The sequence below is a fragment of the Uranotaenia lowii genome, chromosome 2 (assembly GCF_029784155.1).
Source record: "Uranotaenia lowii strain MFRU-FL chromosome 2, ASM2978415v1, whole genome shotgun sequence".
Taxonomy (NCBI): Eukaryota; Metazoa; Arthropoda; class Insecta; order Diptera; family Culicidae; genus Uranotaenia; species Uranotaenia lowii.
Window position 1 is genome coordinate 414714308 of NC_073692.1, and position 11050 is coordinate 414725357.

At 38.2% G+C, this 11050-nt stretch overlaps 3 protein-coding genes across 4 annotated transcripts; 2 read left to right on the forward strand and 1 right to left on the reverse strand.

Moving 5' to 3' along the window:
• On the forward strand, positions 1 to 1105 carry LOC129748423 (exosome complex component RRP43-like). The gene is made up of 2 exons (XM_055743044.1): positions 1 to 135; positions 190 to 1105. Exons 1-2 carry the CDS (start codon positions 116 to 118, stop codon positions 1001 to 1003), a joined length of 834 nt encoding a protein of 277 aa, XP_055599019.1. The 5' UTR covers positions 1 to 115; the 3' UTR covers positions 1004 to 1105.
• Positions 1106 to 2064: 959 nt separating this feature from the next.
• On the forward strand, positions 2065 to 5998 carry LOC129747456 (N-acetylgalactosaminyltransferase 6-like). The gene is made up of 3 exons (XM_055741693.1): positions 2065 to 2410; positions 2575 to 2930; positions 3719 to 5998. Exon 3 carries the CDS (start codon positions 3770 to 3772, stop codon positions 5603 to 5605), a length of 1836 nt encoding a protein of 611 aa, XP_055597668.1. The 5' UTR covers positions 2065 to 2410; positions 2575 to 2930; positions 3719 to 3769; the 3' UTR covers positions 5606 to 5998.
• LOC129747457 (mpv17-like protein 2) lies at positions 5707 to 8359 on the reverse strand. 2 transcript variants are annotated; one of them, XM_055741695.1, is made up of 3 exons: positions 7604 to 8359; positions 7198 to 7504; positions 5707 to 6708 (listed from the first exon to the last, which is right to left on the reverse strand). In XM_055741695.1, the coding sequence occupies exons 2-3, from the start codon at positions 7460 to 7462 to the stop codon at positions 6299 to 6301; spliced, it is 675 nt and encodes a 224-aa protein (XP_055597670.1). In that variant the 5' UTR covers positions 7463 to 7504; positions 7604 to 8359; the 3' UTR covers positions 5707 to 6298. The 2 variants fall into 2 exon arrangements, with proteins under 2 accessions (XP_055597670.1, XP_055597669.1); XM_055741694.1 differs by having other exon boundaries at positions 7198 to 7812; positions 7877 to 8358.
• Between the last annotated feature and the right edge of the window lie 2691 nt (positions 8360 to 11050).

Sequence of the window (11050 nt, forward strand, 5' to 3'; positions counted from 1 at the left end):
GTTTACACTTTAAACAAAAACAAACAAAAATTCCATCGAGCGCAGATGTTTGCATTTCACGTGTTTTTATTCTCAGAAATGCAAATTTAAATCAAAATTCTATTAAAAAACGACTATGGACCTTAAAACCTACAAGTAAGTATAGTTTTTGTTTTTTACTAGATTATTAATAATCAATAATTGTTACAGAAAAATCCATCCGGTGAAATACTACCGAGATTATTTGGAGCACAACATTCGACCGGATGGGCGGGAAATTGCGGACCTCAGGCCACTAGCCATTAATTTCGGTTCCATCCACTCCGCTGATGGTTCAGCTATTGTGAAAATCGGTAACACGACCGTGGTTTGTGGGATCAAGGCCGAACTTGCTCCACCGAAAGCCCTTGAACCGGAAATGGGCTTCCTGGTTCCAAATATAGAAATATCCCCTCTGGCTTCTCCCAAATATCGTCCCGGACCGCCGAGCGAGGAAGCCCAGGTGTACAGCTGCTCGCTCGCGGATTCTATTCTCAATTCGGGTTGTGTAAATTTGAAGGACCTTTGCATATCGAAGGAGAAACTGGTTTGGGCACTGTTTTGTGATTTGGTTTGTCTGGATCATGATGGATGTGTCTTCGATGCCTCGGTCATTGCTCTGGTGGCAGCTTTGCACACGCTAAAGCTGCCACAAATCAAATACAATCCCGATACGGATGAGCGGGAGATTTTAGAGGATGAGGAAAGGATTCCGTTGAAAGTGAGCTCTATTCCGGTAACCACATCGTTCGCCGTATTCAATGGGCAGATTATTGCCGATCCGACGGCCGAGGAGGAATCTCTAGCCACCTCAACCATCACCATCAGTATCTGTGATTCGACGTTAAGCTACATTCAAAAGAGTGGCGGCGATCCGCTGGAACAAAATCTGCTGGATCAATGCATTGAGAATGCGATGAAACGGGAAAAGTCGGTGCGGGCATTGGTGAAGAAGCTTACCAAAAATAGCAATAAGACCTGCTGAATTGCAACTCTCGTCTGTCGTTTATTTGGTTAGGACGACGAAAAGAAAATGCCGTGTAGATTGGTGCCTAGTATTGAACATGGGAGATGTTTGAAGTAATTGTATTTCTTTCTTCAAATGAATCGATAACATGCGACAAACATTTCAATTGACTATTGGTTGACAAGTCCGCAAAAGTTTACTTTTCACTGTTGAGAAAACAGATGCAAATGTTTATTCTGGTATTTGACTATGGTTGAAATCGCATCTTTATTTTATCGAACAACTTAGTCAAAAAAAACTTAGTTGTTAGGAAATTTGATAATAGGATTTATTATTCAAATGAAACGGTCGAACTAAATATATTCAGTTTTTTAAAACTTATCAGTAAAGCTATAATAACATAAGAAAACATAGTACCTCATATAATTGGATAAATTTTCAGGATTAATTTCAATTTTTTGCTATTGATCAGCACTTATTCCGCGGTTTGTTTGAATGTTAGGGTCATTAGTTTAGAGTTAGGGTTAGGGTTATCACCCTATAGGCTCATTAAGCTATACACATCAGCATAGTATCTGAATCAAAGATCATTTACAGAACCACAGATTGTCTCAAAATCTTTTTGGACCAAGGTGGGAAAATTGTTTGGCTAAGCTGTAAAATTTTATCCACATACCAAAAATACTAGTCCGTACGTCAAACAGAGTAGATCAGAGAAATCATTAAAAAAAAAATTTTCGAACATCCCTAGGTAGTAGTGTGGTTGAAGGCAGAAATATGAGGAGGTACATGGATGAAGGAAAACACCAAAAACAATTGATGAATGAAAATACTATTTTATAGTAAACATGTTTAACTTAACAGTTTTGCCACGGTAGTCGCTTGTTGATAAGAAGGGCGTTAAATTGGTTTTCAATGAACTTGCAAAGGCCACAGCAGTTTATTGTAATGGGCACCTTTTCATTCAACAATACAAATTGTATTTCATGAAGCCGGATTTTAGGGTTTAGGCCTTAAGTATTTGTGTGTCGGCACGATATCGTTGTAGTTCTCGTCAGTCGTGGTGTTAATATTTCGGATCTCTGGCAGCCAGATTTGCTGCCTGCTTGCGAAGGCACTGGTTGACAGTTAGAATCTGATGACACTATAAACCGCACAGCAGCAGCAAACCGAACATCGCTAGTGCTTTTTCCCACGTCAATAAATACGCAGAGGTACCGCGAGCAGATTGTCAACCTGCTGCTTGTCACGTCGAAAAATAACCTGTCCGTGAGGCCTTGTTTTTCGCCAGATTTGCATGCTTTGCTGTCGTCTGTGACCTGTTCTGAATATCAAATTGTCCATTGTCAAAATCAGATAATTTTGTCCCACTTGTTGCGGTTGGTGATTTTCGTGTGCCTCATCAAACAAATCGGAATTAAACTGGTGAGTATGATACGCTATAATCAGCATAATGGTCGGTGATTGCTGAGCGAAGAGCGTACATCATTCCTTAACTGTTTTGCACTAGGTTTTTTTTTTATTTGATTCAATTCATCATAAGCTTGTCACTGTGTTCCCCTCGTATATTTGTTTGCTTTCCATTTTAGGCTACCATACAAGCATCGGTTGGAACAGCGAGAGAATAAGGAAATCTTTAAACACTTTATTATGCTCCGTCGCTGATGAGCAGAAGTGAATTGCAGATGCATCTGCTGTCTGCCATCATAACATCAGAGAAGTCATACTAGGTACGAGTAGCAGAACATTGGTGATTGCATGGCAGCATATCGAGATATCGCGAGGTGAAGGAAAAAAGTGTGCCACCTCATCTATTTTGTCTAGCGCGACGAGCCTGACGGACGACACTGTTGGGTACTTCATAGTTGGGTGCAAAAGATAGGCGCAGTGGGAGCCAACCATCATTTCAACTGGCTGGATTTGCTGCAGACAGCCGAATTAGAAGGTAAAAGTTTGACGCTATTGAAATTTAGCAAGTTTTAAATAAGCCAAGCGCGTTCATCTGTGTCAATATTTGGCAAAGCTGGAATGAAGCAATCGTATACGCTGATGTCTTATCGTGATTCTTGTTTGTTTTTGTTTGTCGTCGCCCACCCCGCGTCCGCGGTGAACAGATAGTAATCGATGATGGTTAATAGGAAAGTGTAACTTTTGAACAACCCAATCTAAATGGGAAATGTTAATGGGCGCTGAAACTATAGACAAAACTAGTGATCCAATTTGTTTATCCGAGGGTAGCTTTCTGAATGTAGGTTTTTTTTTATTTTGTATGCTTGTAGTCAGGATAGCGTTTCGAAAGCACCCGTATGGAATTTCAAATGCAATTAAGTAGGACTCACTTGGGACTTACTTGATTACTTGGTGCTAGGATGCATTTTTTTTAAAATAACAATGTCTTTTATAGAAATTATTCTCGTGACGCGAAATTCATTTCTACGTAAAAGAAATAAGCGAAATTTTTTACTGAATTTTTCACGTGTATGCGCTCATACTTTAGCAATGTTTACAGTCCATGGATAATACATTGAACGAGCTCAGGCATAACCGTGCTGCGGATGGTCACTATAGTGGAGTTAGACCAACAAATGCTTTGAAGTGTTTCGTGGTGCACTTAAATCAAGTTTATTCCTATAGTTTTTTTTAAATGTATGATCGCTAGTATCTTTTACTCAGTATCTATTTAGGATCTCTTCATCGAAAATTTCTAACTTTGTTCCCTTTTTTTTTTTTCAGAAACCGTTAAGAGTTTGAATGCCCAACCAACGATAAGAACCGAGGCTCAGAATGCGTCGCAACACACGTGTCCTACTGAAGTACGCATTGGTTGGTGGCTTCGTGCTGCTGTTCATCATTCTGATCGTGCGTTCGTTCAGTGTGGTAGACAGTCAAAACCATCTGAACGGGGACCATCAGCCGGAGTCGCTGGCTCAGAGGCAGCAACCCCACAAAAAGCAAGGCTCGTTTTTCAACGGGCCAGCTAAAAATGTGTACCGGAAGCGGATCGATTGGCACGACTATCGGTTGATAGAGGAAGAAGCTAAACGGAGCGGCGTTGGGGAACACGGAAAATCTGCACATTTGGAGAAGAAAGATCTAGCCATGAAGGATAAGCTGTTCAAGAAGAATGGTTTCAATGCTGTGCTAAGTGATTTGATTTCGCTGAATCGATCGCTGCCCGATATTCGGCACAAGGATTGTAGGAAGAAAAAGTATTTAACCGAGTTGCCTACGGTGAGCGTGGTGGTTCCATTCTATAACGAACACTGGAGCACGTTGCTGAGGACGGCTTCGAGTGTACTGCTCAGATCGCCGCCGGAATTGATAAGTGAAATTATTTTGGTTGATGATTGTAGTACAAAAGAGTTTTTGAAGGACCAGTTGGACCAATATGTAGCAGAGAATATGCCTAAAGTAAGAGTGATTCATTTGCCTGAACGGTCTGGGTTGATAACGGCTCGTTTGGCTGGTGCAAAGGTGGCCACGGCTGATGTCTTGATCTTTTTGGACTCCCACACGGAAGCGAGTGTAAATTGGCTGCCACCGTTGTTGGATCCGATCGCTGAAGATTATAGGACCTGTGTGTGTCCGTTCATTGATGTTATCGATTGGGATACGTTCGAGTACCGAGCACAGGATGAAGGAGCTAGGGGAGCCTTTGATTGGAAGTTTTACTACAAAAGATTACCGCTGTTGCCGAAAGATTTGGCCAATCCATCGGAACCTTTCGAAAGTCCTATAATGGCAGGTGGACTGTTTGCCATTAGCTCAAAGTTCTTCTGGGAACTGGGAGGATATGATGAGGGATTAGATATTTGGGGAGGAGAGCAGTATGAACTGAGTTTTAAAATTTGGCAGTGCGGTGGTCGTATGCTGGATGCGCCTTGCTCCCGCGTGGGACACATTTATAGAGGCTATGCTCCATTTGGAAACCCTAGGAAGAAAGATTTTCTCACTAAGAACTACAAAAGGGTGGCTGAAGTTTGGATGGATGAGTACAAAGAATATCTGTATATGAGAGATAGGAAAAAGTACGAAAATACGGATGCTGGAGATCTATCGAAACAGATAGCCATCCGTGAAAAACTGCAATGCAAGTCTTTCAAGTGGTTCATTGAAAATGTTGCTTTTGATTTGGTGGAAAAATATCCACCGATAGAACCGGCCGATTTCGCCAACGGTGCAATTCAGTCTGTTGCTCATCCAGCGTTGTGCGTTGACACACTAAATAGTGGAGAGAAGGGTACCATAGGGCTGTTCCCGTGTGCCTCCGATAAGGTGCAGCCACAAGCGAACCAGTACTTCCAGCTTTCGTGGCATCGAGATCTCAGGATAAAGTTCGGTGAGATGTGCTGGGACGTTTCGGAAAGTGTTCCGAATGCCAAAATTTTACTGTTCCATTGCCACGGAGGCCAGGGCAACCAGATGTGGCGTTACGACGCGGACAGTCAAATGATAAAGCAAGGCCGAAACAACCGGTGTCTGGATATGGATGCCAACAAGAAGGCTGTTTTCGTTAATCCTTGCAGTGATAGTAATCCAAACCAACGATGGAAATGGGGATACGTTAATATGACTGCCATCAGAAATTGGAAATCATACGGAGCGAAGCTTATTGATTAAGTTCATCAGAAGAAAAATTTGTTGACTGATTGTTAGATGCTCAAAGTTCTTTCGTGCTGTAAATTGTTTAAAAAAAAGACATTCAGAGAAGATTTGTGAAAAGCTTTCCATTTATTAAGCTACTATGTTTATTACTTTGTGAACAAATAGTCTCTACTTGCCATAGAAACATTCCAACCACGTTCGGATGGTTCTGAAAATGATAATCACAATAATAACAACAACAAAAACTTACATATCTAGTCTATAAGATTAAAATTTATGGTCCAAAACGAAGGTTATGCAAGAAGACAACAACGAAAAATAATTAAGCAAAGATTTCGAACGCCAACACAGTAGGTAATATCACAAGGATATGCAAGCAATAAAGTATTACCTTTTTTGAAACATCAATCATTTCGGCTACTTATGACGAGAACCAAAAGAAAAACCATTAGGGGAGCGAATGTTAAACAAGCGTCCTGTGTGTGAATGGTTTATCTTTTTTAAGAAAACATGTTTTAAACATGTTTCATTATCCCTAGTGACTTCAGCACTTTTTTTCAATAAATTATTAAATACTTGTTGTTTCTCCAATGTTTGGCATATATGTATATACACTGCTTCTCTTATGCGTACACATAACTATCAGCTAATTTTCCAAATTTCTACATACAATTTCAGGTTTGTCCTTTAGTTTTCCTATATGTTCGTCTACTGTTTCTTTCCCAAAGTTGGTGCTATCCGCAGATCGTCATTGTGCTTGACATAACAGATGAACACGTTGTAGAGCGTCGTGATGGCGTTAATGTACAATACTCGATACTTGGGACTAATGAGATAGAAGTTGATAAACTGCGTCGGTGGCCACACCATCCAGTCGGCGGTGTAGATGGTGCTGAATTTATCCGTCAGCTCGTCGGTGCATTCCTGTATGCTGTTTCCTTCAAGAAGGCCGGCACTGTACAGATAGCTGACAATGAAAATAGGCGAATACACAAACTGGTCGATGCCAATTTTTTTGAATACTGTTCGGGTGTCGGACTTTGGCAGGAATCGATCCATCCATTTGTAGAGGAAGTGATGCATGGGACCCTGCGCGAATCCAATCAGCGTCATTTGACCTGAGAGGTGAGAACAAAATTTGTTGAGTTAATTATTTATACAAAATTCTAGTCGTTTAATGTTTCATAAAGATTCGAAGTTAAAAGCAAGTTTGAAATATTTATGAATGTTATAACAGTTATCATAAATTAAGATAAAAGTTATTTCATTTGACATTATCCAATACGTTCACTTTCAGTGGAGTAGAGATAAGGTATAATGAATTTTACATAAAGCTACTCGCACATTTTTGCATGCGTAATTATAGAGGTATGTACTTTGATTGTTTGTTAACGATGTTGTTGCGTGTTCACAGTTGTAATCGAGTACATACCTACTTAATTTATTCTCAAAAACGAAGCTTTATTGCGTGAATTTGATTTCAAACTAATAAAACTCATACAAATATTAAAGCTCAAATTAATTTGTTGCAACAAAGTAATTGGATGTCCTTCTCTCTATCCTTTAATTACAGATGAAGGTCCCCCACACCCGTTTATCGAACTCACCTAATCGCACCCAGTTGTAAGGCTGGTCCTCGGTTCCGTGTCGCCGCTGTTCGATTTCCTGAGCGGCAATATCACCGACCGCCATCAGCAGCCCCGAACTGATGGTATTGGTCACGAGAAGGTACTTTCCGAACAGGAGCTGCCATATGCGTTTCGTCGCAGTCGATGGCGGGTCAAGCTGAACCGGGGTTGCCTTGGAACTGAGCGTCCGATTAAAGCTGTTTCCGTTGACCCGAAGCACCGCAAAACGCAACAATTTGCTCATCCTTCTCAAAGTTTTGGCACCGTAAGTATGGCTCAGTTAAATCTTTGATTTTGTTGTTCGTTCGATTAGCAGATAAGTGTGATTTAGGCTCCGTTCTGACCCGCTACTGCATTGCGAATGATTCTGTGAAACTAGAATTACCTTTCTGATACAGCAGCCGGTAATATGAATCACTTAAACTGGTTGGTTACGCTAGTCGAAGGGGATTTTCTGTCTGTTTGGGATTCCGCGCCTCGACAGCGTATATCCTAATGGCGATATCGTTACGTGAATTGTAAACCGCCCATAGTATGACGACTGAAGTTCAACCAGTGTTTTAATCGACTCAATACAATGTCAAACTTGTAAAACTGCGAGAAACCAATGTTAGTGGATAATCGTTGAACGATCACTTGACCACTTCGATCTACTTACTGTAAGCATCAGCTAAAGGGTGAATGGGTATAGAGTAGAAGATTTTACGCGAACGATCACCTGGGAAATACCTCCTAACACGTTGCGTCAGCCTTTTAAAGATGTGTGGGTGGCAACGATGGGGAGGCTGTCGAACGACTGATAAGAGTTTGTTTACGTTTTGAATCAGCTGCACTGAGAATTTTTTTCCACGTAGGTATTGGTGAGTATTTTTACGATTGCGGGCTTTTAGATTCTTTATGAATGATAACAATTATTTAAATATTTCTCAAGCCAATCAACTTAAAGTTAATCTTAAAAATGATTTTTTGAACATTCCTTGATTATTATCAAACAATCAATGGAGAGAGTGAAGTTGGAATCTTCAAAATTTACACTTTGACAATCCTCAACTCATCTTTTTTCCCAAAATTTGATGTCCTTGATTCTAAAATAACTTTTTAAATGTCTCAGTCGTCTAACAACAGTTTTGAATTTCACTCTCCGCCCTTGAATAAATAAACAAATGAAAAACATCGCACGCCGATTTTGAGTGAGGGTTTTGAACTGTACAGTGTGGATCAAAAAAATTTGGACGAAACAGATATGTCGAGAAATTTGAATGTTTAGAATTCAATTTGGACATTTAACTTAATTTTTTATCAAAAAACCGGATATTCTAAAATGAAACAATAAAAAAATATATATTAAAAAGTTCGAGCCGTCTCAAATAAACGAATTTATTAAAAAAAAACAATAAAAAAATACAAAAATGACAAAAATAAAAAAAATGACAAAAAGGCCGAAAATGCAAATAATGCCAAAAATGACAAAAATGAAAAAAATGACAAAAATGACAAAAATTACAAAAATGACAAAAATGACAAAAATGACAAAAATGACAAAAACGACAAAAATGACAGAAATGACAAAAATGACAATAAATGATAAAAATGATGAAAATGACAAAAATGACAAAAATGACAAAAATGACAAAAATGACAAAAATGACAAAAATGACAAAAATGATAAAAATTACAAATAAGAAATGACAGAAATGTAGAGATGACAAAAAATGAAAAATATTTGCAAAAATGCCAAAAATGTTAAAAAAATGACAAAAAATTACAATAAATGACAGAAAATGGTATAAATTTTAAAAATGATAAAGGTATTTTTATTTTATTCACATTAGTTTTTTCGTCAGAATTTACTTTCAATAAAAATCTCATTTAGCTAACAAACTTCGAATTAATATGGTTTTTTTATTAAAGTTCTAAGAATCGTGTTTTATGCAATAAAAAATTATCCATTGTGCTTTCAAGCGTTTTTGTATGTAGGTATGTGTATTTATCTGAAAACCATATGAAGCGTAAAAAGTTTTCACATGTACCTACTCCCAAGAGTTTATGTTGATTGATCTTTCTACAAAGTTTCATCAGCATATCATGTACAAGTGAATATTAGACCGCTGCAAAAAATGACTTTTTGCTCCCATATGGTTTTTTCGATGCCTTTTGGGTCCCCAAGCATCAGTGTAAAATTTGAGATGATTTGGTTGATTCCTGAGTTAGCGCAACGCGTTTCAATTTTGTATGGAAAAAGAAATTTTTGCACATTAATTCATCCAGAAAGTTCAAACAAGCTTGAAATGAAGTCGGTCTTTAATTTTTAGTTTTGACTATTCTTAAGCTTCATTTTTTGTTTACATGACAAGCAGCTAAGAATTTCATGGAAAAAGTTATAACAATTTAAAAATAAAAAATCTAAATTCATTGAAAAGTATTCAAAAATGGCAGACTTTGCTTGCTAGAGCTGTTAATAATTTCATGAAATGTTATGGCAAAGGTTATATAAATCAATAAATTCTCTGGCAATGCAAAGCAGTTTTTGAGATTTTTTATTTCCATCCTACTGTTACACAGCTTTCAAACAAGCAGTCAAAAACGATATAATTAAAATAATGAATTTTGAAAACAAAAATTTTATATAACATTGAATATCTTTTCTAGGGTACAATTTAGGTTTGTGCTTTGTTCGCAAGAAATTTACTGCAAGAATCAAGGAACATTTTTCATCCAAAGTTATATTTTTTGGAACTTTCAGAAAATCTCTGGCGATTTTTGAATGAAAAAAATTGTTTTCCCATACAAATTTCCAAACAAAATTAAAACTCGTTGCGCTAATTCAGGACTGGATGGATCGCTTTAAAAAAAAAACATTGCTATTTCTGGCAGCAAAAACAACCAAAAAAAGTTATGGGAGGTGTAAAAATTTAAGAATTTCAAGTTTCCATACAAAGCTTGCAGCGGTCTAGTGAATATCCTCAAGAAGTCGGAACTTATAATAGTTAAATAGTTAAAAAAAATTATTTGAGTTTTACTGTCTTCATTGTCGAGTTTTTTATGAATTATTTATGATCGGTGAATAAGAGCAATCTGAGAACAAAAAGTAATCCAAAATTAAGACTATGAAAAAAAAAACAACCAAAAATTGTACTTTGGGATTATGCTTTTTTAAGAACAACTAATGTAAAATATTCGCAACTTTAGTGGATTCTTCTAGAAGCCGATGATTGGAAAGTTGAAACAAGTAGAGCACCACTGACTCTCAGTGTGTGCTGCACGGCTAACTACAACCCAGAACACAAACACTCAAAACCCAAATCTGTAGCAATTACAATTATTTACTAACACGACATTTTAAAAACTCAAGCTAGCTTACATTATCACTCACGGGCCCGTTCCTACCATAACATCAAAACAATAACAACAATCATATCACAGCTGCTTTTTTTTTTTCCTGTTGGGGAGAGAGTCCACTGCGACCATTAAGTTGATCTATTGTGGTATTACCCCGCGTTATTATTTTTACTTTGCTATGCTACTTGACACCCCTGCACTATTGGTTGAAGTTGCAGTTGTTTACCGGTAGCACTACGAGCACACACATAACTAGGTAGGATCTCCAAGTGCAATCTAAGTTCCCTTGAAAAGATCCATCCACATGCATGTGCTGCATCACTGAGGCGTACAATTCCAAGGTATACACGGCTAGCATTTCACTAATGCTAAAACCGCCAACCTTCATCATACTATGTGTGCCAGGTTATGTCACGACCGGGATTCGATCTCATGAACGTTGGCTTAGAAGACAAGTATGCTATCCTCTAGGCCACGATCACAGCTGCTTGGA